Genomic DNA, 21,399 nt, shown 5'->3' on the forward strand with positions numbered 1-21,399 from the left:
ATTCTGCTGAAGCTCGAAACACAAGAAAAATTCTCTCCTCCACACTCCTTTATATCACGGGAAAATCACTTCAAAACTCTCTCAGACCACATTGGCTGAGCACCCATTATCCGTAACAAAGAAGAGATAGATATAGCTGTCAAAAACCTCACTTACCAAATTAAAAAAACACTAACTTCAGTTACACAAACCACAGGTTTTTTATTCCAGTGAACGGATCCCTGAGAAAATTATGGACCTGATCAGACTGAAAAACAGAGCCAGAAAGAGGTACCATAACACAAAAGCCCCACAAGATAAAAGAACTCTGAATAATTTAAATAGACAAGTCCGGGAAGCACTACAAAAACATCGAAATCAAGATTAGGAAACCAAACTGAATAATCTGAACCCAGAGGATAACTCCATTTGGAAATTCTTGAGAACCCTCTGCACTAAAAGGCAACTCATACCCCCAATTCAGATCAAGAAAGGAGCAGCTCACACTGACCAAGAAAATGTAGAAACTTTGGTTGACAATTTTGAAACTCAGTGTAATGGATCTTAGGAGAATTTAAACATCAATGTAATCTCAAGATTCACCTCACAGAGTCAGGCAGGTCATAACAGAACTAAAGGAGAAGGTAGAACCCCTCACACCCACCTCTCCAGCAGAAGTTATAAATATCATAACCCACTTGAAAAACAACAAGGCTCCAGGTCCAGACGGAATCACAAAGAGAACAACCATACTATTCCCCAGAAATCCCATTTTGCACCTAGTCAATATTATCAATGCTATCCTCAGATTCAAATATTTTCCCTTAGCGTGGAAAACGGCTGACATCACACCAATCAAAAAGATTGGAAAAAACATTCAACTCCCCGAAAGCTACAGACCTATCGGCCTACTGTTCAGCCTAGGTAAGGGTGCATAAAAACTAATCCTTACAATGCTTCAATCAGCAACAGATAAACTAGGTATTATCCCTGATGAGTAGTTCGGATTCAGAAATAACCATAGCACCACAGATCAGATACTCTGACTGGTTGAATTTATCACCACAGGTTTCAGCTGGAACCTCCACACTGCTGCGGTTTTTATAGACGCTGCGAAGGCTTTTGACAAGGTGTGGCACCAGGGTCTTCTCTACAAACTTATCAAATTTAACATGCCAGCTAATCTAATAAAAATCATAGATAGTCGCCTTAAAGACAGATTCCTGCAAATAAAAATAAAAGAAACCGTATCAACCAGACGCAACATCCTGGCAGGTGTGCCGCAGGGTTCTCTTCTGGCTCTCCTGCTGTGTTCTATCTACATAGCTGATATTCCTCAAAATCCAGGTTCAACAATCACAGCATTATATGCGGATGATACCGCTTTATTAGCAAAATCTCTCAGTCCTAAACTATTAAAAGACTGCAAAACAGCATTCACACATTGGAGAAATGGCTGATGGACTGGAGGATCCAAACAAACCCAATGAAGAGTTCAGCCATTCTGTTCATCAAAAAAAAAAAGTTTCAGATCAAGGAAGACATACACCTGCTAGATGTTAAGATCCCATAGCAGAGCGAAGTCAATTACCTGGTGTTATGCTTGACAAAAACTCCAATTCACCAATCATATAAAACACACACGCTCGTAGACATCCAATATAATCGCTCAGCTCTATCCCATGATCAACAGAAGAAGCAAACTGGATACCCAAAACAAACTACTCATACACAAGATGGTAATACATCCCGTCATTACTTACGCATCTCCTGCATGGAGCCACACCTCGATTACAAATATTCAGTATCTGCAGAGAATACATAACAAATACCTGAGAATGATTCTGGATGCCCAATGGTTTATTAGAAAAATTCACAGATTCACAGAGAAGTCAAAATTTCCTAAATCACACCCCTTCTCCATGACCTAGCAGAAATGTTCTTCACCAAGACAAACAATCATCCAAATCCGCTGATCAAGCAAGCCTCAGACTACAATGACACAGAATTCTACAAACTCAAAAGATCCAAATCAATTTTATGCTCAGCTGGACACAACTAATCTCACTGTCCTTCTAGGGAGAGCTTTATGCTCAATAACTCTCCACTCAAAGAATTTTCATATTCATATTCTTTTCTTATTCCCCTTTGTCTAAGGGGAATATGAAAAGCATTTATGCTTCACCCAACAAATCAGCAAATTTTTATTCCCCTTATACGTTCTGCGTATAAGGGGAATAAAAAACGTTAGCTGATTTATTTGTTATGTTGAGCATGAAACCAACATTATTTCAAAACCGAATATATAGAAACTACAAGAGATTCATGCCGAATATAGAAACTATAAAGTATCGGCGGATCCAAGTGTTATGGCTCTGCTTATTAAAACATTGATAACCAGAGTCATAACTGCAGTAAAAGCACATAATGAATCCTACCACAGATACACTATTGCTTTTCTACAAATGTACCTTCTTGACAAAGCTCATAAGCTCTCTTCCTTCGATCAAAACAAGACCACCAAGAATGTTCACTGAAATGGCTGAAGGATATCGGTTTATAGAAAAAATTTGAGAAGGCATTGAGAAGGCATACTACATACCAAATCAAGAGGAATATATGCAAAACTATCTATAACCATTTCCCCAATACCTGAGCATGGACATCAAAAAAGAGGAGAGATCGAACGAAGCTCAGTCTTAAACAATGTATTTCGTCTTCCTAAAAGTCTGCAAAAGGAATACCGTTGGATGGTCTTACAACCTGTGAATTCTGATAACAGCCAAAAACACTTGACCACATGATGATTCGTTGTAAAAATGCAGAAGAAATCTGGAGTCATGTGAACAATGAATTCCACAGAATCAAATAATATATGAAAATCTAATATTTTAACTAAAGGAGAAAAAGTAAACAGAGTATTGGAAAAGACCTGGGTTCGATTCTCGTCGTGACGAGCGGAATCCTTATTTGGGCTTTTTCAGTTGAAGGTGAGTTAGCCAATCTCATACGGTGGTAGCAGGGTTTTTTCTCCCGGAAACTCGGGTTTTTCATCCCCCGTGCGGACAAATTGGCTTCCAGAACAAACGCAATTTACAGACATAAAATACTGTTGGTGATGATTGGCGATAGATGGCGTTGATGGTAGTAATATCGTAGTTGGAGAACTAAGCAATAGTGGAGAGGATGAGATGTATTTAGCGAAGTAGAGCAGTGTGTGCCCTCCCACGATGAGTCCTTTGACTCCCTGGAGGTGTCACGTAATAATAATAATAATAGTAAACAATTATAATTATTATAATTATGTTTACTCTTTGGACATACAGGTGTGACCATAAGGATGACAGAACAGGCGGTGTACATATACAAACAAAGTTCCATAGATACCTTCAAGATGTGATGAGGAACTTTATGCTTTTGAACAAAAAGATGAATGCAGAGGAATGGGAGTCCTTAGGAATTCATTTGCATCAAATTAACCAAGGCTATCTTTCAGATATCTAAACAGAAAGAACCTTACATATGTTTGTGTGTGTGTGTGTGTGTGAGAGAGAGAGAGAGAGAGAGAGAGAGAGAGAGGGGGGGGAGGCATCAGTTAATAAGACAATTTCTGGAATGCTAAACGAACTTAACTTTAAGAAATCAAAATGTGCAATCAAATAGCAGTGTGTTAAAAGAGCTAACAATTAAATATTTAATAACAATAAAACAAACGTATTAAGAGATTAAAATCTGAATGTAACTAAAAATGTAATTAATATCATGGAAATATTAACTGTTAATGACTATGAGAAGTAAATTCACAAAATGAATTACTCGTGAAACATTTTATCGTCTTTTTCATGAATACAGAATATGACATAACCCCGATTCGTTTTTGCATCCCAATATCCTGTTTTTTGTGTCAAGGAAATATGGTCAGCCTATTTCTAATTCATGAATTTGCTGGAGTACAGTTCCCTTAGTGTAGTGCATAGCTTGTAATCTTTGTATTCCAAAATTCACGAGCATACACCTTTCCACATTAAAGTGACATCCATCATGTTCTGTCCATGCTTTCAGCCAATTGAATATATTCTATGCTATCTACATCATCTTAATTAACTATTATCCTAACCGACTTCATGTCTTCAGCAAACACATGAATATCTCTCAAATTATTTACTACTATATCATTTATGTACAAATTATTTGGCAGTGCTCCAGGCACAGAGCTTTGTGGCACAATCCGAGTCACCTGCTTTCTCTTGGATTTTGCTCCTTCATATACTACTGTTTTTTTTTTGTATCTGCATCAACCCTCCTTGTATTCATATCGACAGGTTCATATCCACCCCATTTCTTCTAGTTTGCATAAGCGTCCTTCACTTGGTATCCTGTCAAACGTTTTTGCAAAAGCCAGCAGTATTGTCGTGTGACCTTTACCCAACTCAATTGTAATGCTGTTATAAAATGCTAGTTAATTTCTTAGGCCTGACCGACCCTTCATGTTGCCTTTCATAGATTATTATATTCTTATCCACGTTCCTGAATTTTCTTTCTAATAAATTTTTCCAGTATACTTTTACTATCACTTCTGAGATACCGAGTGTTCTATAATTCGTAACTAAATATTTAGATCATTCTAAGGAATAAAGGAATTATTTTGTTCTCCTTCCACTCGCTTGGGAGTGACAGAGTTGACTTCATTTAAAAGCTTAGCCAATAGTACTGTCAGTTCTCTTGCATGTTCGTAGAATGCGAACTGGTATCCCATGTAATCCCACAGCGGTATTTGCATTTAGATTCTGTAGTATCCTAATGTTTTCTAAATCATTAACCTCTATTCTTTTATCATTCCCTGTTATATCTGCCACAGCAATATCCCGTCTTGGATGATATATTATTATTATAATAATAATTATTATTATTATTACGTGACACCTCCAGGGAGTCCAAAGACTGATCGAGGGAGGGCACCTACTCTAGATCTTTCTATCTGTCTCCACCACTCAATCCACCAAGTACATCTAACTGCAACTGCACCAACACCATCTTTCTCCCGCCGCCACCACTAGTATTTCCACAGACAATCACAAACATCCATGCCCACGGCGGGATTCGAACCAGCGGCCTTTTGGCTGGAGAGCGGATATGCTAACCGCAACCAGGCCCGCATAATCCTTGCAAAGTGGTCCCTTAGTTGTTCAGGTATTTCCTCTGCCTCTGTCACCTTTCTACCATCACTTCTCATTAAACTTTAATGAGTCATTCTTCCTCCTTCTTGCTGCATAACGAAAGTTATTCTTAGCTGCTCGGTTATTCTCTTATAATAATTTGTTTTGCCTTCCTTACCGTGCTGGTTAACTTTATTCTTTGACCTTTGTCCTGTTGACAATAATAATAATTCTGAACGGGACAAACAGGATACACATACCTTAGAATTCTGCTTGGTTAGCAGTGTGGTTTAGCGTATCCACTCTCTAGGTAAAAGGCTGCGAGTTCGAATTTCTCCATCTGCATGGACTTTTGTGATTTTCTTTCCAACTCTATATAGAAAGGGATTCTGAGACTCTATACCACTTCTTCTAGCAGAAGGCTGCACTCCCAGAAACCCTATGGTGTTCGGGAGTGACCGTACAGCGTTCATTAACGTCATCTATATGAATAACTAACTAACAAGTCTTAGAATGTATGCTCGGCATAACACACTGAGCGATATATCTTGAATTTCAACAGCCCCAGTTGACTGTCTCTGTCACTTTATCCTTCATTTCTAATTTTGAATCTACTACTGTCTCAGATATGGCATATTAGTTTTGATTTCAGTGTAAAAAAAGGTTGTTTATCATTGCTTGTACCATAAATACCAAATAGAATTATTATTACTTATATTTTAAAACTTGTAATCGTTTCTGCCTTTCTCTTCTTGTTGCTATTTTTCTAGTAATAGGTGTCTCTGGGTGTTGATTTTTTATTACAGATTGATGTTGTTCTGAGTTGTGCGTGTTTTGCATGGTTGCTTGAACCATGACTTCAGAACCTCAGGTTACAGAAGGATATCATCAGGATATTCCCAGACATGCTCCGTCGTCTGGTTATCACTCTCCCTCATCTGCTGTATGTAAAGTCCATCACTTAAAAAAAATTCAGTGCTATATTGAAAGCCGAAAGCAAGATATTTAATGTAGTGATAGTTACTAAAGGAAATTGCTTTACATTTCTTACACATTACAGAAATAGTCATTTCGAGCAAAATGAGCTGTTCGACAGTGCCAAAATGTAGCAATATAAGCACATTACACAATGAAATTTGGCGGTTCTTAATTAAGTGCATTTTTAGTGAATGTAGTATATTCTTTGATATAGTTATCTAGTCTAAGTCGCAATAGGGTAACTAGCGATTTGGGCTTCCACAGAATTGTAGATTTGTACGACAGATCTATATTATTATTATATGACACCTCCAGGGAGTCCAAAGACTAATCGAGGGAGAGTGTGCCAACAGCATCGAACGATTGAGCCCCTTTCAACTACTAACCGCGCTCAAACTTGCTTAACGTTTTGCAAGCCATTAGTAGCAGAGGCTCTACCAATCAACCAACCTTTGCTGGCAAATCATCAGGATATTCTCAGACATGCTTCTTCGTCTGGTTATCACTCTTCCTCACCTGCTGTATATAAAGTCCATCACTTAAGAAAATTCAGTGCTATATTGAAAGCCGAAACCGAGATATTTAATGTAATGATAGTATAAAACAGGAAATCAAGTCTTTTTTGTGTGTGGCTTTGTCTGTGTTATTTTCAATGAATTGGCACTCTTAGTAAATTGACTGAATGCTTGTTCATAGTAAATTTATTATATATATATTTCCTTCCTACACCCCTGTCTTTTGAATTTCACTCATATTTGTAGGATCCTGTTAATGTTTACTCCATTTGATGATGAAATTAAGATAACTTTGACCAAATGGTATTTTGTGATGATGTTTCATGTTTCACCTGCTGATGAAACACATCTACCACTTTCAAAGTAAACAACTGGAGGAGGAGTGCAATTATAAGACCCTTCCTGAAAAAGAGTATGTTTTCTATGAGCCATGCTTTGTTCACAGGTTGTGTGAATCACCACACATGATAACATTCATGTGCACTGGTGTGTAAAATGATTCAGAAATTAGAATATATTGTTATGGATTGTTCTTTTAAAATTTACATTTCCTCTGAACTATTAAGCACATTTAGAATGACATGTCAAAGTAGTTTATGTACATTATTGAATTCTTTTAAGAAAAAATATTCTATTAACTAAATAAACATATTGCTAGCTTTAGTAGTATGTTTAATTAATTAAATTATGAAAATATAATTTTATTGACTTATTTTTTGTGATCAAGGACTTATATTTATTTGCCTCTGCTTGGCATTGATGGATTTATGATAAAATAATCCACTCCATTTCTTCATACTTTTAATATCACTTTTATTCAGAATCATAAGGGGAATTTCCCCTTTTTAAAATAAATGATATCAAGCTTCCTGATAGAAAGGGAGACTTATTTTGGCTGTATTATTATTATTTTAATACCATATCTCCATGGAGTCCAGAAACTCATCATGGGAGACCCAAACTAAATATTTTACACACAAAACCTATCATACCTCACCTTAAACTCATTTATCATCAGGGAACTGGCAACTAATTCTGGCAAACAATTCCACTATTTACCTCTTCATGCAAAAAAATCTATCTGCACATCCCTCTACTAACCACACTCTTACACAACTTCCACAGATGACTCCTAGTTCTCTGCCTGTTTGTTATATATTGAAAAATTATATAAAACCTCTTTAATATCTTTAAGTTTGTCATGTCCCCTCTTTTCCACCTATCAACCAAACCTTCAACCCTCACACCCTCAACCTATTCTCAGGGAGCATTCCACAGGCCTTGTTACCAGCTTAGTCACTTGTGTGTGAATCCTCTCTACCACATCCTGATCCCTAAGAAATCCATGTAACCAAATCTGTGTGCAGTTGTGAGGATGCAGCTGAATTATATACTTATATAGAGGGATAATAACTTCCTTATCTTTACTTGTCAATATGTTTTTTAGCATCTAAGTAATCCATTTACCAACTTTTGCAATATGTCCTCTGAACTTCAGTTCTGTTCCATCGTTATCCCCAAGTCCTTAGCTTTATATAACTGAGATATAACTATCTCAGCATCCAGATGAATTGGTTTTCTTTTGTTTAGATGCTGTTTCTCATCTAAATGACTTTTTATACCCTTATCATTATAATTTATTCATGTATGAATAGGGAAATATCAAAAAAAAAAAATCAAAAATCAGCTAACGCCTTTTTATTCCCGTATACGGGGAGTAGGCGAGGCCATTTAGCCCTATCTAACTTTTGGAGACTGAGTGGGCAGTTCAATCTCCACTGGTACCAATCAGAGATAGATGGCCCAAGGCTATCACTAATTAAGCGGTACTCAGTGAAGAGAGACGGCTCAAATGTGCCGCCATCTTGTGGTCCCTAACCCTAACACAATATATTTAATGTCTGAAATAATGTGGGTTCTACGGTCGATTTTCTTGAGTTTACAGGACGAAAAACCCGAGTTTCCAGGAGGAAAAACCTGCTTGCCCATGCCAGAGATCGACTAACTCGGGAACCGGTCGAAAAAAGGCTTAGAAAAATTTCCTCTAGTCGCCGACTAGACTCGAAACCAAGTCTTCCTTCGTGCGGCCAAGCGCCGTGGTTGACAAACGCCACATCCACTGAGCTACACAGGCTCTACTACAGAAATATTCATATAACAAAATCTCACGGAAATAAAGTCTATTAAATGAAATGAACCAAGTTGCTCTCTCGTGTCAGATAGAGTCTTATATTAAAAAAAAAAAAAAAGTTTGCTTATACCAAACCGTTTTCTTAGTCTTTTTCTGTGTTCAGCAGCTGGTAGAGAACAAGAGCACTGAGTGTAGGTGAAGGTCCCCACTACCTTGACCAACTTTTTTTTTAAATTGTTTCTGTTAGGGGTCTTTGCTGGCTTTCTTCGAGAATGACAGTATTAGGATTGTAACCTTGCCATGTGTATCCTGGTATTGTTCAAAGACATGTTATCCCAAAGCTACTGATGATATTAACAGCTTTTTGAGTACTGATATTTCATGTCTTGGCTCCATATGGGAGCCAAGTTATATATACTTGGATCATTTAGTTCCTTTAGCCAAGTATGTTAATTGTGTGTCCTCTCATTCCTATATTGCTGCTTAATGTCATTGTTTCTTAATCAGCTCTTCAATGGTTTGTGTGACCCATTTCCTTTGAAAAGATGAAGTTTTGTGACCAAAGTTTTTTTTGTTGCCACTTCATGGATGGATTGTGCAATATGAATGAAGCTCTGGGATGGTTCTGCATGCATTGAGCCTTCAATTAGTTTCTTTTGTATTGCCTCTTTGGATATGGTTTTCCTTGTTGTTTTCAAAAGGCCATATATATACTTGATCATTTAGTTCCTTTAGCCAAGTATGTTATTTGTGTGTCCTCTTATTCCTATATTGCTTGTGTCCTCTTATTCCTATTGCTATATTCCTATACTGAGTTTGTATGTTAGGAAGAGTTAGGTCACTCCAGTGATATTTGTTATTCTTGTTTTTTTTTATTATTATTATTACTATTATTACGTGACACCTCCAGGGAGTCCAAGGACTCATCGAGGGAAGGCACCTGCTCTAAGTTCTCTGTCTCCACCAACTACAATGAACCACAACTACACTAGTGCCATCTACTGTCCACTACCACCACTCGTATTTTCACAGACAATCACAAACATCCATGCCCACGGCAGGATTCGAACCTGCAGCCTTTTGGCTGGAGAGCAAATATGTTAACCACTTGGCCAAGCAGGCTGGTTTTAGGTTTAAAAGCATTGATATGAAGTTTTTTATGTTTTTTATGAAAATCAGCAGGTGAGACCTGATTTTCAGCAGGTCTCACCCACTTTCCATTGATTTAAGGATGATCAATTTGTAATCTTGTTCCATTTGGATGTTTTTCCCCAAGTTCATTTTCTTCCAGGTTTGAAAATTTGCTCTGTAGATTAACAAGTGTTGTATAGTTCAGCTAAAAGTTATCCATTTTCATTTGTTGCATTGTGGTACATGAAAGGTCCTGATATATTTTGTGATTCCTGAAACATCTGATCCTGTTGGTGCATTAAAATCTTCACCTGTCATGTGGAGATTGTTTATTGGAACAGTGTAGAGAAAGTCTGAGAGTTGATTGTAGAAAACATCCTCAGAGTTTTCATCTGAAGTCTCAATGGATGCATTCTTATTATTATTCTTCTCTTCCATCCTCAAGATGGGTTGAGTCCATGTGGATAAGAGCCTTCCACTGTTCTCTGTTCAAAGCAAGCTCTTTCATATGCCAACAGCTTTTACAAGTGCAGTGCAGTTCTAAGGACTTTATGCCATGCTAATTTTGATTTTCCATTGGATCTTGTACCACTCCATAGTGTCCTCAAATACCAGATGAGGAAGTCTCTCTCCATCTGGTTCCATTTGCACAATGTGACCAAACTAACAAAGTTGATACTTTTTAACTTTATTAAGAATTGTTGAGTTAGGGATATTCAAATCTTGCAGAACTTGTACAATGTGTTCAGTTGATTTTCCTTAATCATTTCATTTTAAAAGCCAACAGTTTCCTCTCTGTTTCTTTTGTGAGGTCCAAGTTTCTGCCATAGAGAGCTCTTGGTAGTATAATGCTTTCATATAATTTTATGTTTAGAGTTGTAGGAATTTTGTTGTTTTTCCAAATTTTATTAAGTTCATTTATCATTCACTATGCTACAGAGAATGTGTTTTATTGTTGCTATGTCATTTAAATTTGAAGTCAAATATGCTGCTAGGTAATTAAAACCATTAACCTGTTCTGTGGTTTGCTAATTAAATGTTATCTATATATCTTCCAGATGTTTTCCAATTGTCATTATTTTTGTATGAATCTATCAGAAAGTAATGACATTATTATCCAAAACCTTTTACAATGCTCACTTGAAATAGCTGGTACCACAGAACAGAAACAAGACAGAATCTCTGAAGAAACAAAACAGCTTATGAAGAAACAAAGAGAAATGAAACAATCAATTAACCTACAGAATAAAATTGAATACACATAATTGTGCAAAACAAGCAGAAAACGTATCAGAAGAAATAAGAAAATTCAATTGTAAATTCATACAGCAAACAATTGAAAACAACCATAGTCTTAAAAAAGCCAAACAACAATTGATGAACAGCAAACAGATGGTTGCAGTCAAACTACAAGACAGGACCATCACCAGAGATAGATATGCTATAGCAAAAATAATTGAAGAATTCTACTCAATATTATACCAGGATGATGAATTAAATGAAGAAGAAGACAACTACAATGCAGCTGAAGTACCATAGATTCTACCAGAAGAAGTTATGCAGAGCATCCAAAGCTTCCAAAATGGGAAAGCTGCAGGTGAGGATGGAGTTATAGCTGAACTTCTAAAAACAGGTGGAGAAATAATCTACGAACTCTTAGCAAAATTATTTACTTTATGCCTGAAGAAAAATGACGTACCAATAACATGTAAGAAGGTTACCCTAATTCTGATACATAAAAAAGGTGAGATAGAAGACTTGACGAACTACTGACCTATCAGTCTACTATTAGTGGTCTACAAAGTGTTTACAAAAGTCTTAGCTAATAGACTTTGTGCGACTTTGGACCTAGCACAACCAAAAGAACAGGCAGGCTTTCGAAGGGGCTTTAGTACAATGGACCATATTCAAGTTGTACAGCAGATTATTGAACGGTGTAATGAATATCAATTACCACTATGCCTTGGTTTTATTGACTATGAGAAAGCCTTTGATTCACTTAAAACTTGTGCAATACGTAAAGCATTACAAAACCAACAAGTGGAGGAGCCCTACATCAGAACCATCAAATCAGCATACACCTAGGCCACAGCAGCAATTCATTTCAATGGAAACATCTCTACTGTGGGAAAACAGAAAGGTATAAGACAGGGTGACACAATATCTCCAAAATTATTCACAGTGTGCCTAGAAGAAATATTCAAACTTCTTGATTGGGAAGGGAAAGGTCTGAAGATAAATGGAAGATATTTAAGCCATTTACACTTTGCAGATGACATAGTTATCTTTACTTCAACTGCACATGAATTACAGACTCGTATCCATGAGCTCCAAATTGCTAGCAGAACAGCAGGCCTAAAGATAAACCTAAAGAAGACCTAAGTTATGTTCAATAGTTATGTCCAACCAGAAATAATAAAAATCAATAATGAGGAAATTAAGCAAGTAGATCATTACATATACTTAGGACAGCAGATATCAATGGAACAAAATATCATGGATGAAATTAAAAGGTGTGCGATGCTTGGGTGGAAAGCATTTGGAAAATTACATTCAGTATTCAAAAGCCAGCTACCATTATGCCTGAAGAGAAAGGTTTTTAACTAGTGTATTCTTCCTACTGACATATGGCTGTGAAACATGGACACTGAATGCAAAGGAAATTCAAAAATTAAGAACAACACAATTTAGTATGGAGAGAAGTATGCTTGGTATCACAAGATTGGATCACAAAAGGAATACATGGATAAGAAATCAAACCAAAGTCTCTGACATACTAGAATAGGAAGAGTGAAACATCTGAAGTGGCAATGGGCTGGGCATATTGCCCGAAGACAAGATCAGCGATATACAAAAGAAGTACTGGACTGGATTCCATAAGAGGAAAAACGACCACGACGCCACCCTAAATCATGGCAGATTGATGATATCATCAGATTTGCAGGAGTGACATGGAAAAGGAGAGCCATGGACAGAGAGTGTTGGAGTAATCTTGGAAAGGCCTTCATCCAGTAGTGGATTGATAATGGCTGATGATGATGATGAATAATTTCTATGGATTTCTTGTACTGAGGTAAATGAAATGAAGGTGCATATCATATTGTGAATACAGCTGTGGGATTGGGTGGTATACCAGCTCGAGTTTTACATGAAGCTGCTAGGGAATTGTCAGTTCCCTTAACCACATTGTTTAATCTAAGTCTCAGCTCTGGGTTAGTCCCAAGGTGGTGGAAGGAGGGGGGGAAATAGTTTCATTGCATAAAGAAGGCTCCAAGCCTGATGTAGCAAATTACCAACGATGCATATCATCAGTCAATGCTGATATTTTGGAGTATTGGAGAAGTTGGCCAACAGCAAAATTCAGAAATTGATAGATGGAAATGGGATACTGTATGGGGGCAACATTGTTTTGTGAAAGGTGGGTCATGCCTCAGTAACTTGCTCACATTTTATAATACAGTGACAGCTGAGTTAGATAAAGGTAATGGGTTTATAGTGATACTGCTGAACTTTCCAAAAGCCTTTGACAGCATACCACATGGAATTTAATCCATAAACTGCAGCACATGGGGATGGATATAGGGTTCATGAGGTGGATAAGAAGGTGGTTGATGGAGTGATATCAGAGAGTAGTTTATTCAGGAATAGAGTCCAAAGAAGGCCTGTGAATAGTGGTATGCCACAGGGTGCTGTTCTTAGATGGCTACTGTTTAATTTGTACATTAATAATATAGGAAAGGATCTGAGAGGAACTGTTGTTCCTCTGATAAAACAAAGTTGGGTACAGCAATGTGATGTTAAAATTTTGCAGGATGATTTGGATATACTGGCAGTCTGGGCAAAGGAGAATGAATGTCAGTTTAATGTGGCAAAGTGTAAGATTATGCATTTTAGGGTAAAAAGATTACCTGTTGTATTCCACATTGGTGGAACAGTACTCCTGGAAATTGATGAAGCCAGAGATTAGTAGATAGGGAGTTAAAGTTTAGGGGAATATAGCAAAAGTAGCTAAAACAGCTCATCAGATTACTTGGTTACTGAAGAAGACTTTGATAAGCAGAGACAAGCAGGTTATTGTCCCTCTTTATCAAGAGCCAGAGGCGAGTGACCAAGATGGTAGCAGGTCTGTGGAATGAAACTTATGAGAACAGGTTGAAGATTTGTGGGTTACAGAAACTGGTTGATAGGCAGAAAACAGGTGATATGATTGAGACATTCAAATTACTGAAGGGTTTTTACAAGATTAATTCAGAGGAAATTTTTCAAAACAGGTCTGGTGGTGGGAGAACTAGGGACCATCTTTAAAAACTGAGTAAGAGTGTGGTTAGCAAGGGTGTTAAAATTAGGTTTTTTGCTTGGAGAGTGGTGAATGAGTGGAATAGGTTGTCAGAGTCCATTGTGGGTGCCATGAATGTTAATGAGTTCAAAGCAAAGTATGATAGATACTGTACAAATGTTTGATGGTGCTTGACATGATGTTTAGGGCCCTCCCTCGATGAGTCTAAGGACTCCTTGGAGTATCCTGTAATAATAATATTGAAATGTATAATCAAGTAAATAAGAAAAGGGTGATCATTATGGACAATTTTGATTATCGCAAAATAGACTGAGATGATCAGATAGCAACTGAACGTAAAGAAAATGAGTTTCTCGAGTTTTTGAGGGACAACTACCTCAAGCAGTATTTAACAGAGGGCACACAAGGATTGAGGGGCTTGGATTTGATCATATCATCACAGGATGTTATTATAAATGAGGTGTTGAATCATCCTCTAGTTGGTAAGAGTGACCATGAAGTGATTACCTGGGTAGTTGCCAGCAGTGTGAGGACCTCTGTGAGGTAAACATATATGTGGAACTTCAAGCTGGTAATTATGAGAAGCTCAGGAGACAGCATTCAGATATAGCATGGAATAAGGAGTTGGCTGGAAAGGAGATCATTGCTGCTTGGGTGATATTCAAGAATACTCCAGTACAGTGTTACTTAAACTTCAGATATCCGCGTACTCCTTCTTAAATTTTCATTATTACAAAGTACCCCATTATCAAATAATAAATATTTTCATTATTACCACGTATCCCCCTTATCATATAATAAATAAATAAAGTATATTTCATTGTAAATGTCTATTTTATTTGAATTTATATGTTCGTGTAAACAAAAAATATTATTTTTTAATAGAACAAAATTTGGAATAGATTCCTCTTCATTTCTCATCCATGAAAATCCACATTTCAAGTAATTCATATCATACTTTCGAATATTTTTTATCTTCTTCCTAGTTGGTTCTCTAAAGATGTCAGACAACATACCCTTATCAATTTCATTTCATCCAGATGCAATATCAACGTTTTCTTGTTGCTTACAGCTGTTGTATTTACTACAACAGCTGTAAGCAACTGGGTTTTCTAAATCCAATTTTTAACCAATGATCTATACTTAAGAATTTGAAAGCTAAAAAAAATTAATGTATTTACATGAATATAACTCGCACTTTTTTTCCAAAATTAAAGCTAAAAAAATTGTAATGCGAGATATATGCGGGGATTTTCGGAAACTAAAGTTTTCAGAAAAAACTGAAAATGGTGTGACTTACCAAGAAGCTCCTTTTCGCTATCGCTACTTTTGCCGTCGAGAACAGTTTCCTTGTGTGCATCATCAGTCATCTACCCAAATAGCTTCATCTTCTTTCCCATTATTTCACAGTAATTTACGAGACTTGAGATACGTAGAACAGCTATGAAGAAGTGCATATGATTGGTGCAGTATTAACAAAAGATCACGTGAATCAAAGCCAAATTAGCATTTCTAAGTTGAAATGTTAATTCTCTTCAACCGAATTCCAAAATATCTGAAAAACATTCAATATATATTTCTTAGTTTTAACATGTTCACAATGGGGTCAAGCAAAACCATATGTTGCACAGGCAACATATGGTTTTGCTTGAGTCTATACAGCAGTTTTTATTGGTGGGGGGACGTGATTCATTAGTTAGTGCCGTTTTTATCTCAGTTGTCTGTAATTGCACTATTTGTTGAGAAATATAATGATTCCATGCGTAAACAATGCATAGCCGTTAACTGAGAAAACTCTCATTTTCTTCTCCCAAAATTAAAGTTAAAAAATCGTGGTACAAGATATATATACAGGAATTTTCAGAAACTAAAGTTTTTCTGGAAAAAACTAAATTGGAATTTTCCCAGAAATGATACCTATAAAAACCTATAATTGACCTATAATATCTATAATGACTTTTATAATTAAATCCTCAGTATTCATTATAATTTTTAATTGCTCACATTATTTATAAAATGAATGCATTTAAATTTTAATTATGAATGTTATTTATGCAATCGGCTGCTCACCTTCGTCACGCAATATATTTGAATTTTTAGCTGCAGTGCTTCCCAAACGTTTTGGAAATTCTCACCTTATGTAAATATCAAAAACAGTTTTAATATTATATGTTGTTATTGTCATGAGTGAATGTAGCAGTAGATTTGAGCTGTGCTAAAAAAAATCTTTTTAATTAGTGTATAGTGTGACATTTTATTGCAAATTGTGTTGCATTTTTTTTTCAGTTTGGATACAAGCGTTCTTCAGTAGTGTTGTTGTTGGAATTTTTTGTTGTTTATATTGTGTTTTGCTACTTGTTTGTTTGTACTGCTTCTGAAAATGGCGTCTATAAAGAAACACATGTTGGCAGCATATAAGGCTTCAGTACAGAGATCTAGCTCTGTCTTGGATTTTTTGCAATGGATGCATTGCGAAAATTGCTATACGTATGCGACGAAAAATGCGAAAGATTTGTGAGCTGTTTGAGTAAAATGAAAATTTGAGACGTATGTGAAAAGTGTCTTGATAGAGCGATTAAAAATGGGAGCAAGTTTTGGGACCATAGTAGAAGAGCTTAAGCAAGAGTCATCAGTGAAAGCACCATCCAACATTTTTTCATTCATTTAGCCTGAACATCTGGAAGAGAATATTAAACATTTTTAAAGAGATTGGCTAATGAGAAGGAAGAAGCTAGCATTATGAAGAAAGAGTCAAAGGATAGTCTTATATCATTGTGTAGGGACTCAATCATTAGAGGTGTGATTACTAATAAAGTGCACAAAATATGCTTTCCTGGTGGAATAATGCAGCAAATAACTGATGCATTGCAGAAAAGGAAAGACAGGGTGTCAAAATTTGTGGTAGTCGTGGGCAGAAATGACTTAGTTGGGGACAAAAAGAATGTTGATAGAGACTTGAGGAAGTTGTTGTTGCAGCTGGTAAAGAAGAATGGTGATGCTGGAAAAGTCATAGGCATGTTGCCCAGATATGACAACAGTGAAATGAGAAGGAGAGCAGAGATAATGAATAATAAGATGGCTGATTTATGTGGTCTTTGCATCACCTTTGTGCAATCAGATTACCTTATATTTTCACTCCTATGGAATCTTCCCTGTTTTGAGACTCAAATTATATAGCCTGGTCAAAGGATTAGCTAGTTGAGCTGAACACTCTTTTAGCACTTGTGCTGATATCCTATCAGTCCTATTGCTGAATTCTTATCCAGTTTGTGCAACAGCTCTAATACCTCCTCCTCATACACCTGAGTTTTTTCATCCAGTGAAGAGGTAGCAATGAACACAATATTGCATACACAAGGTTACAGTTCTAATACCTCCTCCTCATACAGAGTTTCTTCATCCAGGGAAGAGGTAGCAGTGAACACAATATTGCATACACAAGGTTGATAACTTTTAGCAAAATGGGTACTCATTAGTTGAACAACCTTGTCTGCATCTGTCACCCTCACACCATTGGCATTTGGTAGAGTTATTCTTTCATACACATTCTTTCTTTTACTTGCAGCATATCAATAGAATTTTTTAGGGGTTATCTTTAGCTTGCATAGTCAGTTTCTTTTCATACTCAGACTCAGTTTTCCACAACAGTTGACTCTTCTGGCCTGCTGCTTATAATTTTCATAACAGACATCAACCTTGTGCATACAGTATTCCTTCCACATCATCCTTTACTTATGAAGTTCTCTCTTACTTGATAAGATTACACATCCATTCGACTTCGACCCTATTTATTCTTAAAACTCTTGGAACACATTCTGATATTGCATCATATTATACTAAAAAGAATCTTACCTTATGCTGAAGAAAATGTAGGTGAATATCAAGCAGGATTCCGAAGAAATAGATTGACAGTTGACCAAATTTTTACACTTCGACACCTTGTTCACTCACCTCTGAATCTTCTCATCCCAAAGAAATCCAGGTGACTAAACATGAGCACCGTAATCCAGATGTAGATGTATCAAGGCCTTATATTAGTGTTCCTCTTTATACAGGATACAGGAAATGATTTAAAGGGAAATATGTAGTTTGTTGATATACAAGACTGGGTAGGGTAATAGTGTGTTCTTCACTAATCAAGAGTAATCCTATGAGATATTATGACCGCCACCCTATAACACACACACCCACCCACCCAAATTCCTAGCATCATCAATGTGGGACACAGTTTGTAATCTTTTTATTCTGAAATGCATAAAATACCAAATGCCCAGAACTAGAGCTAACTGGTAATTAGTTTACGGAATTAACAATGCATATAAAGTATATTAATTAAAGGTAACTTTAATGAATAACTTCTATATTTCGGCAACGTCACGTTGCCATCTTCAGGAACATAACGATATGGTATGTGCATGCAGGCACTAACAAAAGCAAATGAGGAAGAAAGCAAGAAACTAATATTGTTCCTAAAGTCCTAATGGTGCCCTCTGGTGGGCTAATTTGGTAGTCTTGGCGGTTGGGCTGAAGTTCTCATAATGTAAGTCTCCCAAATTTGGGGTAGTTTCATGCACCCAAATTTGTTCAGGTTAGGAACGTTTTTTAGAGCTGCTGATGATTCCTTGAATAATCTCTCGTATTTAAACTTGCTGCGGTGTATTATTTTTGTTTTCTTCCAACGAATTCTATGGTGGGTATCTAAGGCATGGTCTGCCAGCCCAGAGCGGCTGTACTGGTGAAACCAGATGTAGTCTTTGTGTTCTGAAATCCTGATATTTGTTGTTCTGCCTGTTTGGCCAAAGTAGGATTAAGTCATTAAAGTTACCTTTAATTAATATACTTTATATGCGTTGCTAATTCCCTAAACTAATTACCAGTTATGTATGACCAACGTATTAGCCTTGCTACCAGAACTAGAGCTGCGAGTCAAAGCATTACAACCTCAAAACTGCCAAAATTGTCAGACTATTTAAATCATCCTTCAATCTTTCTACATTGCCTTAACTATTACCCTACCCAGTCTTGTATATCAACAAACTGCATATTCCCCTTTAAATCATTTCTTATATCATTTATATATGAATTAAACAGTAATGGTCCAAACACTGAGCTTTTTTGCACACCACTAGTCACCTGCTTTCTCCTGGATTTTGTTCCTTCATATACTGCTTTTTGGTATCTGTCTATCAGCTGCCCTTTTATCCATATCACCAGTTTCATATCTATCTTCATTTCTACCAGTTTGCTTAAGAGTTTCATATGGTGTCCTCTCAAACAAAAATCTGTCCAAATCATTTGTAGCCAATCCTTTTATCCAACTCCGATTTTTTATGTATTGTATGGGGATAAAAATACAAGAAATGAAAAGGAATCGAGGAATCATATTTCCTTCTTTGATGCACACATCCAATGTAATCAAGATGGTTCCATTTCCACTTTGGTCTATCGAAAACCAACTTTTCAGGTCGTTATATTCACAATACATTGGCTCACCATCTATCTCAAAAATATGGCATCATAAAATCTTTGGTATCCAGAACACAGATTTTGTTCCTCTGAAGAATCTTTAAAACAAGAATTGGAAATTATTAAAGATACATGGATTTAATCCAATAACTCAAAAAATTATTGCCCCCCCTTCCAAAACATCAACCTAGACAAGATGTCCACAGGATTCCTATACCATATATCAAAGGCATCTCTGAACATTTATCGATAATTTTGAAGAAATACAAACTCGCTGCTACCAATAAACCAAATTCACAATTTGTTACCTTCTTCAAAAGACAAACTCTCACCACTGATGCTACCTGGTGTATACGAAGTGCCATTTTCTTGTAACTTGTCTTACTATGGCCAAACAGAAAGATCTGTATATAAACGGATCTCTGAACATCAAGACCACATTCGTCTTATCGAACCTCACAAATCTGGTCTTGCACAACATGCAGATGAAAATGCCAACCATGGGATCCAATGGCAACACACCAAGCTACTACATCGATCCATATATAAACATGAATGTTTGTATAAAGAAAGTGAAGAAAGCTGAAGCCTTACAGCACAGTCCCACTATCCCAAAAGTTTGGGAAATTGTTATCCTCAACTTTATAAAATAAATTTATTAGTTTTAATTTAATTAGTCCAATAGTATTTAGTCCTTAAACACGCTACTGTATACATAGAGGGGTTCCAATGTAAGCATGTGCATTAATGTTTTTTTTTTTTTTAAATGTAATTCCTATTGTTGTTTATAACTGTACTGATGATGTCTTATGATACTTAAGAGAAATATTTACATATTATTAAAAAGTTAATTACTGTAGCATACAAGTGAATCTATAGTTAGTCTTTCCTCTGATTCTAGACAACACTTGATCTGGCATGAAAGTGGTACTGCTTACTATCATGAGAATGTTCTTGAAAGGTATAGGACAGCGGTGCTAGAGTCATGGTGTGGGGAGGCATTATGCTTAATGGTTGCACCGAGTTGCAAGTGCTTGAAAAAGGGACTCTGACTGATGAATGATGTTCTTCAGTGTTATGTTCGATTGTTCCATGGTGCTTTAGGCAAAGAATTCATTTTTATGGATGACAATGCCACACCACATTGTACACGAGTAATGGAGATATTTCTGGAGACCGAGGGTATTAATCGAAGTAGTCAGCATGCTCCCCAGATCTGAAGCCCATAGAACACGTTTGGGATGCAATAGGGAGACACGATGCATTTATTAGTATGCTGGAAATAAATTTATGTTCTGGTTGTGGACACCAGGGTATTTTTCCTCTTTATTTTCGTTATAAGGATCCAATTTTATTATTTTTTTTTTTTTTTTTTTTTTTAGAATCTTATAAAGAAGATAAAGAGGTTGAGCCAGAATCAAAATAGAATATACATATTTGCCTAAACTGAAGTTGAAATTTCAGCTTCATAGCATTATAATGATTGTACATTCACTTTCTTTTGCAGTAGATAATAGATAACATTTCTTAGTAGCTCTGGTTGTCTGGCATAAAAAGTGAACCATTCATTTATTTTTTTGTACTAGAGATACCAGTTTTCAAAAGAGGAGATGCGTGCTTTACGTGATTGTAACCGAGAAAGTTTTTATTACAGATGTAAGTGTTCACTTTGCATTGTAATTTAATTATGCATTATATTTTAAAAAAAATTAAGATATTATAGTCAAATATAGTTTATCTAGTTAT

General features: G+C 36.3%; 1 protein-coding gene across 1 annotated transcript in view; it reads left to right on the forward strand.

Moving 5' to 3' along the window:
• The first annotated feature begins 5,940 nt into the window (after positions 1–5,940).
• asrij (OCIA domain-containing protein asrij) overlaps positions 5,941–21,399 on the forward strand; it is a 230,789-nt gene continuing 215,330 nt past the window's right edge. The window contains exons 1-2 of the mRNA XM_090396001.1: positions 5,941–6,078; positions 21,240–21,309. Of these exons, the coding sequence (XP_090252127.1) occupies positions 5,989–6,078; positions 21,240–21,309 (160 nt within the window). The 5' untranslated portion in view covers positions 5,941–5,988. The remainder of the gene's footprint in view (positions 6,079–21,239; positions 21,310–21,399) is intronic.

The sequence above is a fragment of the Typopeltis vanoorti genome, chromosome 7 (assembly GCF_054136105.1).
Source record: "Typopeltis vanoorti isolate ZY-2024b chromosome 7, IOZ_Tvanoo_1.0, whole genome shotgun sequence".
NCBI lineage: Eukaryota > Metazoa > Arthropoda > Arachnida > Uropygi > Thelyphonidae > Typopeltis > Typopeltis vanoorti.